General features: G+C 37.7%; 1 protein-coding gene, 1 long non-coding RNA gene and 1 other non-coding gene across 3 annotated transcripts in view; 1 reads left to right on the forward strand and 2 right to left on the reverse strand.

Annotated features, from left to right (window-relative positions):
• The window catches only part of GTF2A1 (general transcription factor IIA subunit 1), a 45,253-nt gene extending 19,693 nt beyond the window's left edge, over positions 1 to 25,560 (reverse strand). The window contains exons 1-7 of the mRNA XM_024133183.3: positions 25,089 to 25,560; positions 21,138 to 21,239; positions 11,774 to 11,975; positions 10,052 to 10,116; positions 6,331 to 6,406; positions 4,402 to 4,535; positions 1,537 to 1,857 (exon numbers count right to left, since the gene is read on the reverse strand). Coding sequence (XP_023988951.1) covers positions 1,537 to 1,857; positions 4,402 to 4,535; positions 6,331 to 6,406; positions 10,052 to 10,116; positions 11,774 to 11,975; positions 21,138 to 21,239; positions 25,089 to 25,118 — 930 coding nt within the window. The 5' untranslated portion in view covers positions 25,119 to 25,560. The remainder of the gene's footprint in view (positions 1 to 1,536; positions 1,858 to 4,401; positions 4,536 to 6,330; positions 6,407 to 10,051; positions 10,117 to 11,773; positions 11,976 to 21,137; positions 21,240 to 25,088) is intronic.
• LOC129392566 (uncharacterized) lies at positions 3,053 to 14,139 on the forward strand. Its single transcript, XR_008618720.1, has 3 exons — positions 3,053 to 3,131; positions 3,492 to 3,566; positions 13,816 to 14,139. It is a non-coding gene; the product is annotated as an uncharacterized lncRNA (long non-coding RNA).
• Positions 10,664 to 10,807, reverse strand: LOC112063489 (small nucleolar RNA SNORA79). The gene has a single exon (XR_002891000.1). It is a non-coding gene; the product is annotated as a small nucleolar RNA SNORA79 (small nucleolar RNA).
• Positions 25,561 to 26,638: the final 1,078 nt, after the last annotated feature.

A 26,638-nucleotide genomic window follows, 5' to 3' on the forward strand; every position in this document is an offset into this window, starting at 1 on the left:
TTTTTTGATCCACCTCCTAGAGTAATGGAAATAAAAACAAAAATAAACAAATGGGACCTAATGAAACTTAAAAGCTTTTGCAAAGCAAAGGAAACTACAAACAAGGTGAAAAGACAACCCTCAGAATGGGAGAAAATATTTGCAAACAAATCAATGGACAAAGGATTAATCTCCAAAATATATAAACAGCTCATGCAGCTTAATAGTAAAAAAAACAACAACCTATCCAAAAATGGGCAGAAGACCTAAAGAGACATTTCTCCAAAGAGGACATACAGATGGCCAAGAAACACATGAAAGGATGCTCAACATCACCAATTATTAGAGAAATGCAAATCAAAACTACAATGAGTTATCACCGTCAGAATGGCCATCATCAAAAAATCTACATACAGTAAATGCTGGAGAGGGTGTGGAGAAAAGGAAACCCTCTTGCACTGTTGGTGGGAATGTAAATTGATACAGCCACTATGGAGAACAGTATGGAGGTTCCTTAAAAAACTAAAAATAGAACTACCATACCACCCAGCAATCCCACTAGTGGGCATATACCTTGAGAAAACCATAATTCAAAACGACACATGCACCCCAATGTTCATTAAAGCACTATTTACAATAGCCAGGTCATGGAAGTAACCTAAATGCCCACTGACAGACGAATGGATAAAGAAGATGTAGTACATACATACAATGGAATATTACTCAGCCATAAAAAGGAACGAAATTGGGTCATTTGTAGAGACGTGGATGCATCTAGAGACTGTCATACAGACTGAAGTAAGTCAGAAAGAGAAAAACAAATATCGTATATTAACGCATATATGTGGGACCTAAAAAAATGGTCCAGATGAACCAGTTTGCAGGGCAGAAATTGAGACACAGATGTAGAGAACACACGTATGGACACCAAGGGGGGAAAGCGGTGGTGGGTGGGGGTGGTGGTGTGATGAATTGGGAGATTGGGATTGACATGTATACACTTATGTGTATAAAATGGATGACTAATAAGAACCTGGTGTATAAAAAATAAAATTTAAAAATTAAAAAGAAGATAAGTATGGTTTGTTTAACTGAAGATAGACACTAAGAGTAGATAAGGTTATCTACAGAACTGGTATGGAATATGGAAAAAAAGGAGATTTTGAATAAATCGGTCACATTTAGCTTTTTCTTAAGTTTCTTCCCTTCTGAAATGTTGTTTTAAAATACTAAAGGAAAAGATTACCACATCTATCTGTTCTACCGATGTTTAATCTTTAAGCTACACCATGATGAATGCATAAGCCAAAGAATTAGAATTACATGCACTGTTGCCATCACCTTTATAAAAGTACAACTTAATTTGGTATTCATTCATTTTTTTTGTTACCAGCTATAGAAAATTTTATGAAGATAAACACATCCAGAACAATCTAAAAATCTTAGGGTATAGTACCCTAACAGCCTCTAAAAATATAAAATTCATCAGTTTGGTACCAAGTAAAAGAAGAAATGATTGAGTAGTTTCTTACTTCTAGACTTTTACTAGAAACTTACCTCTTCTACCTGCCCATCTTCAGCTCCATCTTTCTCTTTGTCTTCTTCCTCCTCATCATCATAGTCTTCTTCTTCATCTTCATCTTCTTCAGATGACGTATCCCCAGTCCCATCAACCTGCAACACCAGCGGGGCTTGCTGTTGAGCAGGCTGGGCCTGTGGCTGCTGTTGGCCAGCTGCGGTTAGCTGTGCTTGTGCTGGTGTAGGTGCTGCCACGGTTGTAGGTATAACTTGAGTCTTATTTCCTGTAAATAAGATTTGCTGGGGCTGGATGATAACACCTGTTTGTGGTGAAATCCCTCCAGGAAGAGGGGCCAGTACCTAAGGCAAAAGAAAAACTACAGATTAGTAACTAGCTAGAGGATCAAGTAGCTCAGTTTCATTGCTCGGTACACAGAAATAGGCCCCAATGCTAAAGAGTCACCCCAAATCGCCATATCTCATACATAGTTAAAACTACCAAAGCACAGGAGGAATGTTTAGTGAGTGTACAGATCCACTAAATTTTCATTTTACCATTCAAATTTCTGAAGGAAAAAGATTTTCTGAAGATAACTGCTCCATTAATCAGGTACTTGCTATGTATATACCAGATTCCAGGCCAAGAGTTACATGTTACTAGTTTGCTTGAGGTATAGAGGTTTAATAACTTGCAAAGCTTGCAGTCAAGTAACTAAGAGGCAAAATGTGAACCTAGGTATTCTGGTTCTGCTCTTATTATTATGCTACACTGCCTCCCTATGAAGAACACTGCCCTGGAATCTGAAGCCCTGGGTTCCAGTTTTGTCTAAGATCACACATAAAGATGTAGCAGAGGCAAGTCATTTAACCTCTCTTCACTGTTAGATATGGGTCAATGGTTCTCAACGCTGGCTACAAATTATAACAACCTGGTAACTTAAAAATACTGATACCTAAGCCCCCCCACTCCTAATATTCTGATTTAATTGGTATAAGATGACATCTATTCATTTTATTTAAAGTTCCCCAGGTAATTCTAATCATGCATCCAAAGCTGTGAACCACCAGATCAGATGATTTCTAAAGTTCCTTCCAGCCTCTGCATCCTAGGATTCTAAAGTAAACCACAACTCAAAAAGAACCTATTAACAAATAGTAATTATATCTATTATAATGAACATATTTATAATTAGTTATTAAATAAAAAGCAGAGAATGCCTAGTGATAAATTAAAAGCACTAAATGGCAATTCCTTGTCATTAGGTTCAAGAAAAGCAAAAATAATAAGACAGTATTTCTTTTAAGAAGTTTACAGATTAATGATGCAATAGACAAAGCAATAACAACTCAAAAAGATAGAAGATGTCAGAGAATTGCGATATATAGCATTATGAAAAGACAGGAGAGTACTAAATTCAGCTTGTGGGGACAAGGCCTGGTCAGGGAAGCCGTCCTAGTAGGCAAGAGTTGAGCTTCTATTTGTGTTTTGGGAGATTAGCCAGGCTTTTTCTGTTTGGTTTGTTTGTTTGCGGGGGACTGGAGAGAACTGCTAGAAGGAAGGCCAAAGGTGGCATTCTAAACATAACAGCATCAAGTGAAACCCAGAAGTACCAACAGGACAAATTTGGAAGGCTGTAAGTAGGCTGGATTAATGTTCCTCCTCTGTACCTCTATCACTGTACCATCATATTAACGTTATTTGTTTATGTATCTGTCTTTTTTTTTTTTTGCGGTACGCGGGCCTCTCACTGTTGTGGTCTTTCCCATTGCGGAGCACAGGCTCCGGATGTGCAGGCTCAGCGGCCATGGCTCACGGGCCCAGCCGCTCCGCGGCATGTGGGATCCTCCCGGACCGGGACATGAACCTGTGTCCCCTGCATCGGCAGGCGGACTCTCAACCACTGTGCCACCAGGGAAGCCCTATCTGTCTCTTTTTCAAAGTACACAAGTTCCTCAAGAAAATAACCATTTCTCTTTCATCTCTGTCCTCACAGTACAAGAGTTTAACACCTGGCACACAAGCATGTGCAAATATTTGTCAACTTTGATATAAACAGCAGCTGAACCAGGTAACAACTGGAAGCATGGCAAAAAATAAAATGTGGAAAAATCAAAAACCCAAAAAAGATCTCATAACCCATGCTGAGGAGTTTACACTTTTTCCAATAAGCAATGGGAAATCACTAAAAGATTTTAAGATTTTTAGAACAATGACTATAAATACAGAGTAGCAGTCAAGTTAGGAGGGCACAAGGCTGGAGGCAGGGAAATCAATTAAGAGGATAACACAGTATTTTAAGTGAGAAATTATGAGAGCATGAACTAAGGAAATGACAAAAGAGAGTGTGGGAAAAGAAAACTAGTTTCAAATATATTAAGGGACTGAAAGCATGTTTAAACTGCAGTCTGAAAAAAAGGAACTATTAAGAAGAATTGGTAGGATTTCATGATACCTTGGATAGTAGAGGTAAGCAAAAGGGAGGATTCCACATACCCCCTTCCAGACAATACATAACCATCATGAAACTAGATTCATGCCTGCTTTGTTCACTCCTAAATCTCTAGTCTCTTGCAGAGACCCTGATATGTAGCCACCCAATGTGTGTTGAATGAATGCTGAATAACTAGCTTAGGAGGTTGGATGGAGAGTGGTGCCACTTATAAAAAGCTGGGGGGAGGATGATAAAGGATGAGTAGGGATAAGAACAATTTAGTCTTAAACGTACTGTAAGTTAAGCTGTGAGGTGTACGGGAGGAATTTAGAATGACAGGTTGTGTAGTATTAGAGAAGATTCTAAGAATTTGTATAGATAAAGCTATGGAAAAAGGGATGGGAAACACCCAGAGAATTCATACAGAAGCAGAAAAAAGAACCCCATGGTGGTCAGAACATAAGATTTTTACCTGTTGTATAACAGGAGCTTGTACTCCACCAGGCTGCATTTGTGGTATAACCTGTTGTTGTAGAACTACTGACTGCTGAGGCTGAAAAATATACTGGGCACCATTGGCTGCTCTGACCACTTGAAGAAGCTGGCCTAAAGTAAAAAGTATGTATTCCAAGTTACCACTTTAGCAGTGACCACCTCAAAACAAACGAATTCATAGTGAATGTCAGACCATAGTGAATGTCAAAAATTACTAAGAAGGCTAACAATTTTATTAAGGGCTGTCATCCATACACAGTAAACTATAGTCCTTACCTTCTCTGACTTTACGACATGCTCAAATACATTGCTTAATATGTTTTATTTTCCTTATAAAGCTGTTTCCAACAAAGTTTTAACAACAGATTATGAGAGTTGATTAAACGCGTACATTATCTTCGCTAACAAGTCATGAGAGAGAAATAAGTAACATCAGCAGACATTTCAGGGGCTGTTCATTTTTAAAGCTTTAAGGAAACAAAAGTATAATAATGCATTAATATATTCAACAAAAGCACAGCATTCCTTAGCTTCAAGATGATTTAAAAAACACTAAGAGTTTGCTGAACCAATTATCATTGCCACATAACACTAACAGTATGACTGGCTTATACCAAATCCCTCTAATATATTGTTTTAAATGATGCAGAATGTTGAATTAATTAAGTAGTAAGCAATTATATCTCATTAAAATATGTAACAAGCCGCTGTTTGTTCTTCATAAATTTAGAAATTAACAAAATAACAAGAAATTGTATAATCATTGTACTTTTTTTTTAACATCTTTATTGGAGTATAATTGCTTTACAATGGTGTTAGTTTCTGCTTTACAACAAAGTGAATCAGCCATACGTACACTTATATCCCCATATCGCCTCCCTCTTGTGTCTCCCTCCCATCCCTCTATGTGATCACAAAGCACTGAGCTGATCTCCCTGTGCTATGTGGCTGCTTCCCACTAGCTATCAGTTTTACATTTGGTAGTGTATATATGTCCATGCCACTCTCTCACTTCGTCCCAGCTTACTCTTCCCCCTCCCTGTGTCCTTAAGTCCATTCTCTACATCTGTGTCTTTACTCCTGTCCTACCCCTAGGTTCTTCAGAACCATTTTTTTTTTTTTTTAGATTCCATATATATGTTAGCATACGGTATTTGTTTTTCTCTGACTTACCGCCCAGTAGTGGGATTGCTGAGTCGTATGGTGGTTTTATTTTTAGTTTTTTAAGGAACCTCCATACTGTTTTCCATAGTGGCTGCACCAATCTACATTCCCACCAGCAGTGTAGGAGGGTTCCCTTTTCTCCACACCCTCTCCAGCATTTATTGTTTGTAGATTTTTTGATGATGGCAATTCTGACTGGTATGAGGTGATATACCTCACTGTAGTTTTGATTTGCAAGAAATTGTATAATTAAATTACAGAGAAAATACTTAAAATCCAGGTAAATAAATTCTTCAAACATTATTATCAAAAGTAAATTTTGCCAGCTATGGAGAGATGCTATATAAAATAGAACGCAATAAATTTGCTCTTAAGATACTATAGGATTTAGTTTGATATCACAAATTAGTTCAAATGAGCTAAGTTTAACTTATTCGGTAAGTTAAATGTGTTTAGCAAAAAACCAAGTAAATAAGCACTTCTATATAATCATACTTCGTTCAATAAATAGGATTCCAGTCATGGATCAAAAGTTCAAGCACAATTCTCATCTTCTCTACTGCATCCTCAGCAGTGATTATGGTTTAATATGCCATGGTCCTCAAATCATCTTATTTTAATAACGTAAGCCAAATGGTAAAAGAAGTATTAAGATCTTCAGTCTTTCAGTGAAGACAAAACAAAGGCTAGACGGTACAATTTTCTGAGTTATATAAATAATGGATCAGTTATTCCTAATTACCTGAATTTGTTAATATCTGTTGAACAGGAGTCACACCGGCAGGGAGTGCTAAGGTAGCAGCTGTAGCAGCAGCACTCTGGAAAAAACAATGAAAAACAATCAAAACCATGTATGTGCATAATAGCATATCAGTTTATCTCTGGCATATTTTAATAGTATTTAAAGTTTCATTTAGTATATACTAAAAAGAAAAGTTCTACCAATAAGACTGCCATTTTATAAAATGGTATAATAAAGACCATTGAGCCTAAACATCTTACCTAATTATTTCAAGCAATTAAGTAGAATAATATAATTAGGAGGTTTTTTCACCTGGAGAATGTACTCTAAGGAAATCTAACCCACACTAATAGTGCTGTACAATAAATAGAATATCCATTCCATTATTTCCTTACTTATTCTGTTTCCTTACTCCCAATTCCTTGTTGTCAATTAATATACTTATGGCAAAAGTGTAAGTATCTTTGCTTTAGAAATCCTAATACTTTTAATTTATACCATGATTAACAGGTTTCTAAAGAAAACCTTGTATCAGAAGACTGCAATTCTTAGCTGGCAACTCTTCTAAGATGCCATAAGGTGACAACACTGGCATTATCTAGGTGAAACATATATTACTGATAGTTTTATCAATATAGAAAATACCTTAAAAAATCTTAAGTCACAAAAATTAATTTCTACACTTTAAAATGAAGTTAGTATCTGACTTTAAATTATAAAAATATACATGGAATTATACTCTGAATGGTTTTAAATCCTGGATAAATTCTTGATTTACTGCTTCTGGAGACTTCTCCCCTTTCAGAATTATACTACATTTTTACTGTTTTTTAAAAATCCTGAGCTCAAAGTATTTCCATGTATCTCACTGTAACTATATACAGGTAGTTTTTTTCCCCCTCCCCCCTCAATCTTTTTTAAGGTACCAAACCTTCATATACTCAATCTAACATACATTTTTAGAAACACCTCTATTTGAATACACTTCAAGAAATAAATATTAACTGTGCTTTGAAGTCAACAAAACTTGGAAAATTACACTCAAGTAGGTTAATGATACAACTATCTAGTCAGGCTCTAAGTACAGCCTTCCAAGAAAATATGCTTGTTGCCATTTGACAGGCCTAAGTAATCTCTATATCTTAAGCCTGAAACTCCCATTATGTCCCCAAAATCCAGCTATCTAGCTCACCAGGTTCTCTTTATAAAATTTTATTAAATAAATGAAAGATGTAAATAACTCTTGTCTATATAAGCAAATAAAAGGTAATCTAAATTTAAGAAATATATTAACAATCACTTACTATTGAGAAATATTATTTAGGAATATTAAGTGCCTATAATTCACATTTTATAAGATTAATAGATCTCCCTCTACTAGCAAACTGACCTAGCATTTTCCTCATAGCATACATGAGAAAATAACCACCTGCATACCTCTGCACATTAAGTTGGTATAAATATTTGTTGTGATGTATCATACACAAACCATCTTTTATTAATGTCTGCTGAAAGTTCCTTCCTGTATTTTGTGAAAAGGCCCTAACGTGAATAATGCATTTGAGCAATTTCATGAAGAGAACCTGCAAAACTAGTTTGATATAAGGTCCTGTTTCATAAGTTCCCTGAAATAGCTTTCTACCAAATATATTATCACTATCCCATATTCTTATATTAAAAATTTTTTTTTCAAAATCAAACTGTTTTTAATGGATATCTTTGAATCAGGAATAATGCGAACAAACAAAAACCCGAAAAACTTATTTGTAAAAAGCCTATAATGATTACATTTTAGAACATGAAAAAAACATGAAGCAAACACTAACTGAAAACAAATGCTGAAATACGTACAAATGCTAACATTTTATTGATTGAAGTCTGACCTATGATCTGTTTAAATACATATACGCTTTAGAATCAAGGAGACACAGCAAATCAGTAAGAGATGGGCCATTAATTTTACCAGTCTTTTTATTTTATTTTATTTATTTATTTTTTTTTTTTGCGGTACGCGGGCCTCTTACCACCATGGCCTCTCCCGTCGTGGAGCACAGGCCCCAGACGTGCAGGCTCAGCAGCCATGGCTCACGGGCCCAGCTGCTCTGTGGCATGTGGGATCTTCCGGGACCAGGGCACGAACCTGTGTCCCCTGCATCGGCAGGCAGACTCTCAACCACTGCGCCACCAGGGAAGCCCTACCAGTCTTTTTAAACACAATTTTAATTCAAAATTCTCTCCCACAACACTTAAAATTCTTCAAAATTAGATGGGTCTACTGCAAGTGATTCTTCTAAACTTTCTGTTTTAAAATGATACAAGTTATTTATTCCCTAGGAAACAGTCTGAATAGTACCAACTGCAATATGGATCCTACAGTGAGACTTATTTTTAAGGATGGAGGTTAAAAAGAAATTTGGTGCCTTAAACTTGAAAGGGAATTTTTTTTGAATAATAAAAATTCTTGTGAGAATCAATAGGCATGGACTTTTGTGATTTTCATGCAAAAGAACTGACTCCAGGAACTTGAACTGGAAGTACAAACAGAGATTCTTGATTTTTTGTGAATTTAAAAATTCCAATTTCTATCGTGTAGAAATTTGCAATTCTGTAAAGTTATACATTTGTTAAGGCTGGTATATATCAATAGAAAGAAGTCGTTTGTCTAGTAGGTAAGCCCTGCTTCCTATACAGCTTATAAAACACAAATGAGCTTTCAGGTTCACTCATCACTCACAAAATATAGTAACTGATTTTTTAAAATATTGCTTTTTCGTTTAAAAAAAAAAAATCTGGATCTGAAAAGAAAATCTCACTGCTAACACTAGACTAAGGTCTTATTTAAAATAATGATTCTTACCTAATAAAAGGATTTGGCTGAATTTAAGAATGGAATGTCAGAGCAGAGACACCACTAACGTCTGTGTAGTTTAAACAGAAGAAAAGCCATTTACGAGAAAATGCCGGAACAACTATTCTAATTAAACTCTGTTTTAATGTTTTATTAAAAAAAAAACAAACTGTGAGGATAGAAGTAAAGATTTTCTAAGGATCTGAGGGTTTCTTTCTTTTAGTTTTATAGTTATATCTGATGGGATATATTATATGTGCTAAGTGAAATTTGAAAATTTGAGGACTTATGAAGTTCAGTGGCTATCTCTTAGAAATATCGTAAGTCTAATGTATAATAAACTCAACTGGCTAAAATGCATTTTAAAGTATCAATTTACATATTGTAATAAAACTTAGTAGGCTATGCTATGGTTAAATCAGAGCAAAATTTGTAAATGTCTGATCTTAACGATACTAGTTATCTTTATCCAAATGGTTCACTTTCATTTTTAAAAAATGTATAATCCTTAGCATTCCTAACCTCTTTCAGTTAATGGGTCTTCTGCAACATAACTATACTTGGCATAATGTTTGGTAGGTTCTGTAAACCTATTTTCAAAAAATAGCAGAAGATAAAACAGCTCCCACAAAGCATCATTCTTTTGGTATTTTCAACAGAAAGTTGAATAATTTTATGAACGTTAATGTCTAAGTACCAAGCTAAAACTTTAGATTTGCTGTTAAATCCAATACTTAGGAAACCAAACAAAACAGCTATTTTGCTTAAGTCTTGAATAAACTTCAAGTTGTTAATATACAACATACACAAGCATAATCACAATTTGGGTTAGAATAAATAGAGCCAAGCAAAGTGCTATGTTCTGAGTCTTACCATGTTTGATGCATTCATATGTTGTATCAGCTTAGAATCAGGAACAATAACTTGTGGTGCTGCAGCTATGAAAAAACACAGGCACACATAAAAACAAGGAACCATGAGGCTATTTCATAAGAATGCTGTACCATACTGAAAATTTTTTTCATGCTTTCCACATTTTCTGCATGCAAATGCACTCAACCATTTGGTATCTCAGAATGTTATAAACTTCTATGGTAAATAACAGCTGCGACATACCCACCTTATACTGGAAAAATCACAATTAAAAAAAAGATTTAACAACACCTAAGGACACGAGGGACCTTGGGAACACGATGTAATGAGATACCTAACACCTAAACATATATATTTCTGTGCATTCTTAAACTGGAAATTTTCAAACATAATGTCTTGCCAACTCAGCAATAACTGTGTTATTAATATAATGATACTACTGCTGGAATGCATTATTGACCCATTAAGAGTAAGCTCAAAAAGTTATAATCTACATAGTCTTTTAAAATCTTTTTCTCCCAATTTGACAGTTTCCAGTATCTTATTTCCATCAACTTTTTAAAAAGTACAAATCATAAATAATGGCAATATCACTTAAGCATAAAAGGTACTAAGTGTTTGATTCCGCAAATTTCAGAGAATAAATAGATAATCCCATTATCCTAATATTCTCTGAGTGAAGAAAATCAAATTTTAATTTATGATAACCTAAAATCCTAGTGCCAGGTCTGAAGGCAATAGGAGGAACGGTCATCAAGAAACATTAAAAAGATAAAATTACTTGATGCAAGGTATAGAGTAAAATCAAATATTAAGTCTTATTTGATATAAACAGTAAAATAACTCAAACAGACATTTCTAATGTGCATCAATATCAGTTTTAAGTCTTACATAACACTCTCAGATGAGGCAAATGAGTAACTAAACAGTTACCTTAAGATGAAGTTTTCATTTATCTTTATTCTCCTCTCTGACAACAAGATTTACAAAATTTGAAGGCCTAGAAGTTTTATAACTGAACAAATGTTTGTCATGACAGAAAATACTCCATGTAGAGGATCAAGCTTCTAAGCCTTTTCAGGGCCCAGATTTTCCTCAGCTGTGATGTTTTAAGAGCTACTTCACAGAGCCTCTATTAGACTGCAATGAAACAAAATCTATAAAATGACTTGCACAGTACAAGGCACTATGGATGCAGTCTATAAATACTTGTTTTTTCTTATCTTTAAACCACATAATATAAATTAAGATGTCATATATCCACTCTTCACTTAAAGGAAATCTAATTCAATCAACTGCCTAAATTAATAGGGAATTAGAATTTCAGATTGCCAAAGTATAGTTACAAAAACCCTCCAGTGTTTATTTATAAAAACTAAACTCAAATGTCTTTGTAGGAACAAATCAGTTTCAAAGAAAGTTAACGACTCTACTATATAAAATAATGAAACCCTTAGTAAATAAACCTTTATAGATCTGACTTAGGAAATTCACCATTGTGTAACCATCTGACAAAAAGTAATAATATACTTACCTGAATATCATTTTAGGCTTTCTGTTAGTGAATTACTTGTTTATCATTACTACATAAATAGGAACCACATTTTATGCACACACAGATACAACCCCCTCAGCCAATAGAAAGGAGACACCCAGAGTGTTTCTCTTCTTTGAAAATGACAACTTGCGTTTCCAAGTTGCAGTAGGATTAGCCAGCCTCACCTTGCTGTGACGCAGGAATAAGGACCTGCTGGGTCTGCGCTTGCTGAGGTACTGTCTGCTGCGGTTGAGCCTGGTGGTGGTGGTGGTGGTGATGCTGCTGCTGCTGGGGTTGCTGCTGCTGTTGAACTTGCAGTAAAAGCTGCTGCTCTTCTGAATGAAATCCATCTACTGCCCTAGACTGCATTAGTTTATTCTCCCATAACTAAGGCAAAGAATATTAAAGATTTCTAAGTAAGAGTCAGGGAAAACAACGCTGGACGTATGGATAAAACATGCTTTATTAGTCAGTTTATAAAATTCTTACATTTTCAAAACTGATAAATCTACAAATCTCTAATTCTTACCCAAGTGTATGCCACAATGAAAACCAAATTTTAAAATATCAAACCTCATTTTTGCTACTTAAGAGTATTGAAGAATTCTTTTGTTTCTTTTTATATCTTCAACAAACTTTCCATAGTAATTCCTTAGTTGCCAAGCAGTTTCATATAAGCAATTTTTCAGTAATCAAAAATCATCCTTTTTAGTATCAAATCCATTGTTAGCAATTTTATGGAAATCTTTTTTTCCTAACTTTTAAATAACATATGAAACGTAAATTCATCTTTCCTTGAACTATGAGAAACATTATAGAGGCAGTCCTCAGGTTAGAAAACCCTACCTTTCTATCTGTCCAACCCTACATAAGGAAAAAGAAACAGCAATGCCTAATATGCTTTCAGAAGTATTCTCAACCCTCCACACTTCTTGAAATTCCCTTCCCTCTTTCATTATGACAAGGATTGACAATCCTTTTTTGCTTAACCACTTCTATTTTCTCATCTCACCCTTGGACAGCTTCTGTGATGAAGGAAAAAAAAAATCAAAAGTGGGCAAAAACAAGGAAGTAAAAGAAAATATTTACAACTATTCCATCCTTCTCCCTAACACATTTCCTCTCTACAAGGTTTAGTGTTCAATCTATAGAGCCCTTACAAAAAAACCGCCCAAGAGAGTTACAAACCATTCCTTAAACATACATATAAAATTTAATTCAGTCATTTTGTACACAAGGATCTACAGATACTTTGTTTTCTCCCCTAGGATCTACTCTTGGGATATTGCCTAACTCATGTAAGGCTTCTATCATATCCTTCAAAAAAGCTCCCTTTGCCATACTAACAGGGATTTTTATAAACTGCTGACACTTCCAACTGTTCTAGAAATTCTAGATCTACATGTTAATAACGATTCCAGCACATCGCTAACAATTTAGCGAAAAAGTAAACTAAAGGTCAATTTCCCAGAGCAACCATTCCCCTAGCAGTCTCAGTATTTAGACACACCTGAAGACTATTCTTACAGAGACAGTAACAATATCTATTTCATGCATTGTTGTGAGAAGTAAATAAGATATCCACGTAAAACATTTATCAGGGTCTAGCATAAAGTCAGTCATCAATAACTGTTAGTTATTATAATTATTGTAGTGGTGGTATTAATTGTGTAATAGAGCATTACATCAGAAGTCAGTAACCCAATTAGTGTGGCCACTAAACGGCTTTGTGGACAAATTATTTATCTTCCCTGGGCATTTTACTCATCTAAAAAGGGAACAAGTTGAATTAGATTACTTCTAAACGAACTTCCAGCTAGTAAATCTAAGTCAGTGCAAATCCCAGACTAAAAACAGCTAGGGTTCTTCCTAGGGTAACAAAAAACTACTTTTTGAGAGCCCAAGTTTTGTCTGGTTCATTTCTATAAAGTGGGAACCTAGCATAACACACAGTACAAAATAGGCTCAGACAATGAATAAAATACACTCTACACTCTAAAATACACTCTAAATGTATCATATAGTAAGGCTATATAGGTAAGCCTCCCAAACAGTTATCACCCAAACTGTCTACACTTCTTTTCCCTGTTTCAAAACAAAACAAAACCTCGCTTCTTGTAGGCCAAAATCAAGGTGAAAAAAGTACTATTCATTAATGCTTTAAGAAACAGGTCTTTAAGGGACTTCCCTGGTGGTCCAGTGGTAAAGAATCCGCCTTCCAACACAGGGGACGCGGTTCAATCCCTGGACGGAGAACTAAGATCCCACATACCCCGGGACAACTAAGCTCGCACACGCCACAACTACTGAGCCCCCACGCCACAACTAGAGAGTCCGCATGGTGCAAACTACAGAGCCCACGCACTCTGGAGCCTATGAGCTCTGGAGCCTGTGCGTCACAACTAGAGAGAGGAAACCCACACACCACGACTAGAGAGAAGTCCGTGTGCCGCAACGAAGAGCTCGAGCACCGCAAGGATCCTGCATACAGCAACGAAGATCCCACGTGCTGAAACTAAGACCCAACACAGCCAAAAATATAAATAAATAAATAAATAAATAAAATATTTTTTTAAAATAAAGAAACAGGTTTTTAAACCATAATTTTCTAAATTTAAAGCTTCAGTTTTTATCACCTCCAATTGGTCTACCCACTGCAATCCTGACCCATCACTTCAATGAAGCTTCCATGACAATGGTAAATATTAACAAATACACATTATGTGCTAAGTGCTGCATACCACTACTCACCTAGTCTCCCAAGTCAATGATCTGTGAGTCAGAATCTACCCCAATGCCCTATCATTATTGTCAATTTCCTTTCCAAAACATTATTCCAATCTATCCCTACTATAATGGCCCCAGTTCAAGTCCCTTCCTCCCATCAGTATTACTGCAAAGTGTTAATGACTAAGCTAACTGAGCTCCCTGCTTCAAATCATACATTCTACACATAATTATGGAATATCTCCCAGCTAGACACTGTTAGTGGCATTGAGAACAGTGAACAAATCTGACAAAGATCCTTGTCCTTACAGAGCCTACATTTTAGTGGAAACTTGTGCTTCCAATCTATCCTCTATAAATCAGTGGTCCTCAAAATGTTATCCTGGACCAATAACATCAGTATCACCTGAGAGCTTGTTAGGCATACCATTCTAAGGCCCCACCCCATCGAATCAGCAACTCTGGAGGTAGAGCCAGGAATCTGTTTTAATAACCTATCCAGGTTATTGTGATGTACACTAAAGTGAAAGCCGCTGCTTTAAAGTATAAACCAATACTTTTCAAACTGCAGACTGCAACCCATTAATGCATTATTAAAAGTTAATTTAGATTTTTTGGTAAATGCAATCAAATTTTTCTTTTTAAATGTCAGACTGTACCCCTATCAACTGAGACTCTTTGAAGCAGAAGTCCAAAACTCTGTCTTTTAACTAGCACCCCAGAGAATCCTTCTCACTCTAAAGACCAAGCTCCTTAATGCAGTATTATGTTAACTTCTCCAACTGCAACTATAACTTGCACTCTATTTTCCAAACTACTTGCAGTTCCCTGAATATAGCATACATACCCCCTGTCTAAACTTTCGTAAACTACTCCTTATGACTGGCAGTCTTCCCACACAATTCCCCAAAGAATGCAAATGCAAAGTCACATAGCCACGAAGAAATCGCTCACTGCCTCTATATCTTAGAGATATTTCTATTGGTACACTTTTCACACTAAGTCTACCTTCTCTATTAAAGTATGAACTCTTTCAGGGTAGAGACTATGTCTTATTCATAACCTAACAAAATGACTAAGAACTTATCAGATATTTAATATTAATTTCAAAGAGAATGGAAAACGAACTTGTTTTCTAAGGTAGTTTCTCTATAAAGATGCTACCAACATTTCAGGCAGAATAACTCTTTATATTTACAGGGTATTACCACAGGAAGTGTACATGAAATACAACACTCCTCCAGCCTACTAAATGCCAAAGATGCCCATTGGTCATTATAACAAGCAAACACGGAACCACACATTTCAAACTGCTTCTGGGGGAGCAAGGGGATGCTGGAGTAGTGGGCCACTGAGAATCCATATTTACTAAGTACCAAATACTGTTCTAGGTAATGTGAAAAATACAAGAATAATACCATACAAATATTTAGCATTACGCTTATAATATCAAATAATGTAAAGTTCAAATTAGTTGAATGTTTTCTGTTTCTCTCCAATTTCATTTTAAAATAATTTTATCAAAATATTTTATTTTTAAAATATCATGTTTAAAATAATGTAATACTGTTTTGGCAACAGTAATCATATTAATACCCCTGAAGACTACCAAGAATACTGAATTGTTATTCATTCATTCATTCATTCATTCATTTATTTATTTATTTAGCTAGCTTAGAAAATAGGAAGAACTCTTTTTTTTTTTCTTTTCTCACTGCTGTGGCCTCTCCCGTTGCGGAGCACAGGCTTCAGACGCACAGGCTCAGCAGCCACGGCTCACGGGCCCAGCCGCTCCGCGGCATGTGGGATCTTCCCAGACAGGCGCACGAACCCGTGTCCCCTGCATCAGCAGGCAGACCCTCAACCACTGCGCCACCAGGGAAGCCCAGGAAGAACTCTTTTCTCCACATTTTTATAGTACTTTTTCCCCCCAACACCATAGCTATTGTTTCTGGCAGCCCTATTTCAACAATCTTTGCCAGGTCTCCAGAATTAGACATGGAAAAAATTCATTTTCTGTTCCCAAAATGATCTGGATGTGCATCATGTTATGCCCATCATGTTTACTAGACTAATACTGAATTCTTAACGTGCACTTAAGTACTTTCCATGTACACTCGTTCTTCACAAAAATTCTTTAAAATAGACATTATTATTATCTCCTTTTTACAGAAAAAGAACCTGAGGAACAAGAAGTTACGTAACTTATCCAAGATCACCAACTAACAGCAGGCAAAACCATCGTACAATCCAGGCAATCTGACTCAACAGGGCTGGACCCTGAGAGTGAAGAGTAAATGTCCTTTAAATTTTAAATTTAAAGTTTATATTTTGGACTCTAGGCCCTCACTTGCCTCACCGTAATCCCAGCTCTGGTCCAAAGTTCTAATCTCTAAACTGTACTGCTGCTATCAGAGCAGGTCTAGTCACAACTCTGGTACCTTCCTTATCTGGAGACAAAAGGCTTAGCTTCCAGTCTCTACCACTTGCTAAATGATCTGTCAAAGCATATTTATTCCATTTTTTGATCTATAAAACGTTACCAGATCTACTGCTGCCTGGCAGTATGCTGGGCTAGAAATTCTAAAGGATTCTCCTACTCTCACAAAAACAACTAGCTCCTGGATAAAACATAAGACAATTGAATTTTGGGGCTCTTTAGAAATAATGTTGGGGAACAGAGCTTTCCCCAAGGCCAAATGATGTAGAACAGTAGATCATCGTTCAACTTATGGTTCAAGTATTTATATACAACTAGAGTATATTTAGAATAGTGGTTCTCAATCAGGGGTAGTTTTTCCCCTTCTGCCCCAGGGACATCTGGCAATGTCTGGAGATATTTGTGATTGTCAGAACTCAGAGGTGCTACTGGCATCTAGTGGGCAGAGATCAGTTATGCTGCTAATATCCTACGATAACTAGTCTTCTACAACAAAGAATTAACAGGTTCAAAATGTCAGTAGTGCCAAAGATGAGAAAACAGATCTAGGGGCAGATTAACTTTTTCAGATTTGTCTCCAAATGAGGAATTCTTCTCACTTTGTTTTATTGAGAGGCCATGTTTTCTATCTCCCATTGTACTTGCTATTTGAATAGGGGTGGGTCTGACAATTTAGAAATCAGGATAATTTTATCACTTACTTTGAAGAGGACTTCTAGACTGTCATTTCCACCCACAGTCATTTACCAATTTAAAACACAATTTACATTCAAATATAGCTTTATTGAAAATCAAGTGGTGATCATTTTCTAATGTATAGAAATCCTGAATCACTATGTTGTGCACCTAGAACTAATACAGTGTTGTAGGTCAATTACAATTCAATTAGAGAAAAAAGCAAGAAAACCAACATTATGCTTTATGCATCTTTTCTATCTCCCACAGTGCATACATTAAAGGAGACCCACAGTGTTAACAGATAACCTCAAGAATCAGGTTGAATTTTTTTAATGTTGAAGGTCCCTTCCTGAATTATCTAGTTAAACTTCAAATTACAGGCACTCTCTTTACTCATCTTAATTCATAATCTAATACACCACTGTATCCTTCACAGCCATATGGAAGCTTTTGATAAAAGTTTGTGAAACACTATAAAATGGTGAGAAAGGGGATAGAACTAATGACAAAGTCCTTTATAAACCTTAAAATATGAAATATTGTTAGTTTTCATTAGCAAGAATATCCAAACCTACAAGGTCTAACACAGTAGCCACTAGCCACACATGGTGATTTAAAGTGAAATTAATTATAATTAAATAAAAATTCAGTTCTTCGGTTCCACTAACCATATTTCAAGTGTTTAATAGCCACATGTGGCTAGTGGTTACCATACTGGAGAGCACAGATATAGAAGAACATTTTCATCACCACAGAAAGTTCTACTGCATAATGCTGGCTGTCAGACTGTTAAAACTAGGGCACATTCTGGAAATTCTAATGAGATCCTGAAGAAATTTAGTGCAGAGAATTAAAATAAACTCATTTCAGTCTAACAGCTTTATATTTAAATTCAGCTACAACCCAGAATAAAAGAGTATGCCCCGTTTAAAAAACAACAAAAACATTAAACTACTTTTTTCAGTTAGATTCTGGAGCAGCATGTTATTAATTTGTTTAATTAAGTATTTACTGGGCTTCCCTGGTGGCGCAGTGGTTGAGAGTTCGCCTGCCGATGCAGGCGACACGGGTTCGTGCGCCGGTCCGGGAAAATCCCACATGCCGCGGAGTGGCTAGGCCCGTGAGCCATGGCCACTGAGCCTGCGCGTCCGGAGCCTCTGCTCCGCAACGGGAGAGGCCACAACAGTGAGAGGCCCGCGAACCGCAAAAAAAAAAAAAAAAAAAAAAAAAAAAAAAAAAAAGGATTTACTGAATGCCAACCACATAAGCCAGTCATTGTGGTAGAGGCTGGGGATTCAAAGTTGAATAAGTCACAATTTTTGTCAAAGAAAACTAAGCATTAAACAAAAAATCAGTGCATAACCTATAAAACAGAGATATTACTTTTATACTATATTATATGTACATATATCTGTATATATGTGTATATGTGTATGAAGTCTTATGTACTAAAAATGCAGGTGGAGCTATTTGGTCTCAAAGATAGCTCATTCTGTTTGGAAAGAACACCTTGATTCTAACTGGGACCAGTAGGAAAATATCAACAGACTCTGAAAAGCAAGAGGAGATGTCAACTTGGATTGACCACTAGTCTGACGTACCGCAAATTAAAGCCTTTGGGACTAATTTTTTGCACCTAAAAATGCTGTACCTTCTACATAAGATCCCAGAACTACAAGGACAACCATTATAAGGGTATAACATATTTGTAAAATATTCATTACATGTAACTCGAAGGAATCAAAATAAGCTTATTCTCCTCTTATTCATATCCCTGAGATACTTTATGTGTTTGAGTAGTTTATATTGCTATTCTTCCAACTCATGTCTCAGAGTTGGCATTCCTTCACTTGTATTTTTAAATACCTACTCTTCACTTTCAGTAACCACTACATTTCTCACAGGAAATAAATATTTCCTCATCTCATTCAAACCTATATTCTCCCTTCCTCACAGGGGCAGATTCATATTGAAAACTCTATAGAAGCTGCCCACAGATGCTGCAACATTTTAAGATATATTTCATCACCACAACACAGGTGAGATTTGCTTTATTTAAAAGAGTAAGTTGCTAAATTGCAGCCTCCACACCTCTGTTGAATGGATAAATAAAACCACAACAAATGTTCCTTAGCATTCATTAACTGTGATTACTTATTTATACATAGCTCTAAAGAAGCTCAATTCCCAATCTCTAAGCCAGCAGTTCTAAAACTTTTTAGTCTGAGTCCTTTATCATTTTTACAAATTAATGAGGACCTCAATGAACTTTTATGAAATTTTAAATAAGATTTTTTAAAATGTTGACATTTAAAAATAAAAACGTATCCATTACATGTTAACATAAATACTTTCAATGAAAATAACCATATCTTCCAAAAAAATTTCGTGAGAAATGGCTTAAAAGGAAAATAGCTGGATTCTCGTATCTGCTTTTACATTCAGTTTGCTTTCGTTGATGTATATGAAGAAAATCTGCCTTCTCAGAGCTAAGTAGTTGGGAAAGGAAAAAGTATTTTAAGTGATGGTTTCTTAACAGTTAGCTGCAATGTACAATCTGAAACCATATACCAATTAACTTTTCAAACTCTTCGATTAAAATCCATTAATTTATCTTTCACTTTGAAGGCATTTTGCAACATCATGCATTGGTCATTTGGAAAATATGAGTTCAGTTAAGTATGCAGATATGCCAAATGTTAACACATTTCATTATAGAATATCATGAATACAATATCAAACAGTTGCATGTCTTAATATCAACAATGATCTCACCTCAACCTTTACGTACACATCTTTTTAATATTTGGTACATCAAAATGGGAAGCATGCATAAAGCCCTTCTACTGCATATGGAACAGTTATCTCAAGGAAAAGCACTTGTGCATTTGAGTTGCAAGTTTAACTGGTCACTTTTTTCATGAAATACAACTTTTACTGGAAATATGACAAACATACTATGATTATTCAGACTTGGGCATCTGTCCAACCGTATGGACTCCCTGAAAGAGCCTGTGGGGAGGTCCACTGACCATATTTTGAGAACCACTGTTCTGAGCAGTAAGGCAAAAATATTCCATGATTTCATGAGTCATTACAGCATCAAGAAAACACAAATGCTAAATAAACATATTTATGTATTTCTGCTTAAATCCAAGTAAATAGAAGAGGCAGAAAAGCAGCTCCCAAACTAGAATACATTATAAACCAAATATTTGGCCCACATAGAGAATCGGACGCCAGAACGTGAAATTTATCAAGCACTTAATCTCCACAACATAAATACATTTTAGAATACCAGTGCATTAAGACCACAAAAAAAGAAAAAGGAAAAAAAAACCTTACAGGAACGTCAAGTAATTAAAACATAAATGGATATTAACTGCCCATTAATAATAGCTAATACTATTGCCAGGCACTTTGCTAAACACTTTATATAGTTATTACATTTAATCCTCAAAACAAGCCTAAAAGGTAAGTACTACTAATTCTCATCTCACATATAAGGAAACTGAAATATAAGCAGTTTGCCTAAGGTCAGAGGAAGAATGGATGGTAGTGCTGGGATTCAAAATCAGCACCCTTCACATAACTATACTGCTTCCTGAAGCAAAGTCAAATGGTCATCATATGGAAAAATTATGGAGTATAGTTTCTGACTGAAGAGAATGTTAAAAAAAAAACAAAAAAAGCGGCAAACTCACAGTTTTTAGTTCCATCAGAACTTGTTCATCGACTCCATCATCCAGAAAGATGTCTCTCACATCATTAATTACATCTTCAATCACAGATCTGTATAATTTAGGCTTTAAAGGGAAAATAAAAGACTGCTGAAAAACAGTGCTTTTCACATATTAAAATATGTAACATTTTCACAAATTCAAAACAAATGTAATACAAAAGTCCCTTTTCCAACTCTCTAAAACTTATTTTAGAAGATATAAGTTTAAAGGTATGGCCATTCCCGTAAACATCATTTGCCTTAGTTAAAATGAATTATTTGATGACTGCATATTTTAATAAAGGTTTTATGACTGTTTAATACAATTCATATACAGAAGATAATCACAGATACAAGGTCTATACAGTTTCCAGTTGTAATTTCTTATGTTGTTATAGTCAAAACACTTAATGTGTTTTGACTATATCCAACGATATAGTTTTATGGGTTGCTATGTCTGGTTTTTATTATTCCTTGCTTGGTTTAACCCATTGTATCTCCTAACCTCATCGCTGTCTTAACAGAAACTTATGTCCTGTGATTTGCCTGGTAATAATCTGCAACCTAATAAGTATTGAATTTAAAAATCACCTAATTTCAGTTTTTGTTACCCAGTCTGTACCTTTAAATTATACCATCAACCTGTTCATATAACCACAATAACAGGTCTCAAAGTCTCAGAGAAACAAGACACAATGATCTCTTTTCCAGGATTTCTCTCCTACTACTGCCCAGATGATGCTATGGATCCGAATTATAAGCAGCCTCGATATTTATTTTTAAACTATTATTATTATAACTATTATTGTTGGCATTGCTTGGGGGGAAGCTTGCTTTTAGAAGGTTGCCAGAAAAATAAAATGAGAATATATGTGAAAGCACTTTAAAAGTATAAAGTACTTTTTAAAAACCAAAAGGTAAGAGACTGAAGAATTTGCCCAACCCACATCCTATTTTTAATGGACAAAAGCAAGTTTGCTTGTCAGTGTAAAACCAGAGATGCCTTGCTATAAATCTTATCCATTATCACACAGAGCTAAGATCAACAGCCTTTTTATTTTAATACTTTGTCATTATTTGTGTTCTATATCTTGCTTAAAAGCTACTGCTTACCCAATAAAACCAAGGGTTTGCTCTCATAAGCAAACCTCAAACAGAAATAAGTGTTTCATTAGCATCTCTCCCAGCAATACTGTTATCACAGGGGAAACCTCTTTTGTGTCCTTGTCCAGCCAAAAATACAAATGAGTTCCTCTATACAACTTACCTCAACCATTAAAAACTATTTGTTCCTTTTCATTACAACCAGAAAAACAATTCCTGTATCTACGTTCTCACCTTTGCCGTTCCACTCACTCACCTGCTTTTTATTTTGCCAAATCTGCCTCTGTGAACTAAAATTATTCACGTGATTTCTGCATCTCTACAGTGCCTCCTTATGTTAGCATTCTGATTCTATATATAAGGAAAGTCTATCTGACTATGGGTATCACCTTATCTATGGCAAATTCAACTACTGAATTACAAAAATCCATTTATAAAGTGTTTTTTTAAAACCAATGACTCAAGGCATTATAAAGACACAGTAATTTTAAATTGGTAGTATAAATCTCAAATTGACGATATAAATTATTTTTTCAGCAAACTAGATGTTGTTTTGGTGTTTCCGAAGTCGGTCATCCCTAAAAATATTCTGCTTGGATATCCACACATTTATAGGTACAATGTGCTTTCTTCTGGCACTCCCTACTTAATGAATCAATCTTGCTTTAAGATTTTGCTTTTGTGCTTTAATTAACCCACAACTTGACCACTTAATGGATTCATATGCACTATAAAGAAAGGGAAATGTGTATTATTCATGAAGTATACGCAATTTAAAACTGTTCAAGAGTTAAAAAGCGCGCAAAATACTGACGTTTTTCAAAGTATGTGAGTACATAGGCATTATTTGAAATATGCAATTTCTGAATTATTTAAAATACTAAATTGTACTTAAGCCAAAGTTTTTGCCTTTTATGAAATACACAGTAATTTAGGTTTGTCCTGGTTTTCAAAAACCAGATATTCCAAACTTAAAAACTCGTAAATTAAAGGGCCATTAGTGCCATTATCTAATGATTAATTAAAGGATTTCTTTCAAAAGTGTTAGTCCCTGGTACAATATTGGAAAATAAGTTGGATTAATTTCTATAATGGATATATTAACATCCAATGCAGCAAAAACACCGTCTACTTAGAATTTTAATTTTTTAATACCCAGTTTGCACTAAGCAAATTACTCACAATTCCCCGATCCATAAATGTACTGTAGACATAGGTCCTACGTCGAAGCTTTAGGCACTTACTATTTCTTTGAAAAGCTTCGTATCTCAAATATTATAGGAAAACATAATGAAATATTAGGAGCTATATTTCTAACATTTCCTGAATATGTGATAAACAAAATACTACCAAAATCAAATCCTCCACTGCTAAAAATTAATGTAGAAAACTTTTCAAAAAAAATTACCGACAATAATGCATGCATCTTCTGAATACAAGAACGATTAGACATCTGAGCTTAAATTCTCTTTAAAAAATAAAAATAAAATAAAAAAGGATGGCAAGTCTATTTTCCCCTATCAAAGACCGCAAATCCCAGCTGCTGTATGAAAACAAAAACTTGGGGCTCTAAAAGCAGACCCGGTTGGGCACGAAATTACAGTGTACGGAAAGGACTTAGGAATAAACTGAGCTCTGCACGCGCCAGCCTCTCGCCTCGGGAGCACGCACCTCCCAGCCCCGCTCTCAGCAGCTCTCACTATTTAAAGCCGGATCTGGTGTTTAAATGGAGAGGCGGTGACGTAGGCCTGAAAAGCACCTTCCCATCCTGGCAGAGTCTATATTAGAGAGCGGCAATGGCTCTATATAAACAGGGCAGCCAAAGGGAGGAGGACCACAAGGCTCAGGGACTGAAAAGCAGGGTAAGCGGCCGCAGCCATGATGGATCGACCCGAGTCGTCAACGGTACGGAGCCGGGCTGCCGTGGGCTTGTCTGCATTTGGGACCGGGCAAAAAAGTGTTTTATTGTCATAATAAAAATAAGAGAGTGGGGTGGACTAGTGATCACATTTTGCGTTGGTGACTGAAAAGGTTATTTATGTGACTGCTTTTTGCAAACCTACGTGATCGCAAGTAAGAAAAAAGGGATAAACGGTGAGAAGTAGGCAAATTTCAAGGCGAAAGCGGGGCACTTTGACCACTACTGTAGGCTTTGTTTGTTTTGGTGCTTTTGCTAGTCGAAGATACGATGGGGGTTTTGCTTCCCCTTCGCCATTTTACCGATTCGGAAGGAACCGAGATAAGTGCTTTTCAACCTTCGTCCTTTTTTTTAAAAAAAAAAAAAAAAAAAAAACATAAAATGGCCCCAGTGAAGGCTCTTTAAGCACAACCGCCAAAACGCCCAAAGTAACCCCCAAAGTAGCCATTAACCTTTCACTGCGTTAAAGTGGATCGCGGTGGGTCTTGGGGATTCGCCCAGCTCCCCAAACACGGTTTTTGTTTTGAGGCTGCTCCGGGAGCCCTTCTCCAGCCGGCGCGGCCGGGCCCGCTTCGGGGAGAAGCGGCGGCGCCCCTCCCGCCCTCCCTCCTGGCGGCCGGGGTCTGGGGCCGGGGCCGCGCGCTCGCCCCGGCCCAACCGCCCCGCGGCGGCCCCAGGCCCAGCAGGCGCCCCCGCCCTCCCCGCCACCGCGGCCGCGAGCCTCGGCACCCCCCCGCGCCCGCCGCCCGGCGCACCGGCCCGCTCCGCCTGAGGCGGGAAGCGGTGGCGGCGGCCGCGCGGGCGGCTGAGGAGAGTCGAGGCCGGGAGTCGCGGCCGTCCCCGCCCCCGCCCCGTCCGGCCGTTGCTGCCGCCTGAACGAAGCCCCCGCCGGCCACCAAACCACGTCCTTACCACGGTGTTTGTATTTGCCGAGTTCGCCATTTCCACACACAACACAAACAAGAGGGGGGCAACCCCGAGAAAAGATAAAAACAAAAACAAACAAACAAAAAAAGAACACCCGGAGGGTGACCCAAGCCACCGCAAAATTGGGGGGAAAAAATTTTCAAACAAAATCGGATCCTGACGGAGGAGAGAGGAGCGGTGAGAGGAGGTAGAGGAGGAGGAGAGCAGTCCTCGGAGCTAAAAACTCGAGAATCGCCCTTAAAAAAAAAAAAAGGCCACGACCCTTCAGGGGTCCTGGGGGGCGTTGCCCGCTCCCCACCCTGCACCAAGGAGGGAAACCACCACCGGTCGCCGCTCCCCGCGCCGCCGCCGCCGCTGCCGCCACCGGCTGCAGCTCCAGCCGTCCGGTCCGCCCGCTTCTCCCCTTTATATAGTGAGCCAACAAGCTGCGCGAGCCGCCGCCACCGCCGCTGCCGCCGAGAGACAGGGCGGAGGGGGAGGGAGGGGCGGAAGGGGCGGGGGCAGAGGTGGGCGGGGCTGAGCGCGAGACACCGCGAGAGCCGCGTGCGCAGGCGCGCCGGGGCGGAGGCCGCCGCGCGTCGTCACGCGCAATGGAGGCTGTTGTGAGGGCAGGGCCCGGGGACTTAAGTAGTGAAGTTGGACCGCTTTCTCCCCAAGTCTCGCGTGATCACGTGGTCAACACCCAGGCGGAAGTCTCCGGCACCTGCTTTGGGATGAGGAACTTGCTAAGCGTTGCTGGAAAAAGCGTGAGTTCTGGTGACACAGGAGTCCAGAGCTAGCTGGGATCGCCTCCCGTCGGGCATTTATGCGCCGTCGCGCGCTGGAGGGGATAGGAAATGCGGAAGGGGCGCTGGCTGTTGCCCCGCTAGGAATGGCCGCGGAGGAGGGCCGGTCACGTGGCCCAGCTTCCTGCCCCTGGCGCGCTCGGACTGAGGGAAGTTTCAAATGCGGAGTCATCTCCGAGAACGGGCTAGACTCAGATTCCGAGTTCCGAGGCGTTGGCATCTCTTGCCTAGGATGGGCCTTTAGCTTGTAGAATTGTGTACGAGTTCCTAAAAGGGATGAAAGCTGATTTGGGCCCCCCGTAAACACATTCCAGAATTAATAACACCTGAAGCCGTATGAGTTCTCTCCACCAGTAAGCTACAAAGTCTCTGGGTTTAAGTTCCCCAAAGGTCCGGCCACTACTATCTCACGTACTTTAAATGACTTTTCAAGGTGGTGGAAATGCCACCCCACCCCACCCAACCCACTGCCAACCCGAAACACTGATAACCGGGATTCTGACCGCACAACTTTTCCCGGTTTTTAAAAATATTGCTCAAATTCAGTGACTCCACATGGTCAGGACATACTAACATCTGAAATACTTGGCCTTTAACACACCAAGTCACATGGCCTCTCGCTGCGGAAGAGGGGCAGAAAATGTCCATGTCTTGGACTGCATCTCAATAGGCTTTTGACGTGCTCTGCCCAAGCTAATCTCGCCTTTATATCAGTATTTCACGCAGAACAGAGAATACTCTGTTTAGAAG

Source organism: Physeter macrocephalus, chromosome 11 (genome assembly GCF_002837175.3).
Source record: "Physeter macrocephalus isolate SW-GA chromosome 11, ASM283717v5, whole genome shotgun sequence".
NCBI classification, from domain to species: Eukaryota; Metazoa; Chordata; class Mammalia; order Artiodactyla; family Physeteridae; genus Physeter; species Physeter macrocephalus.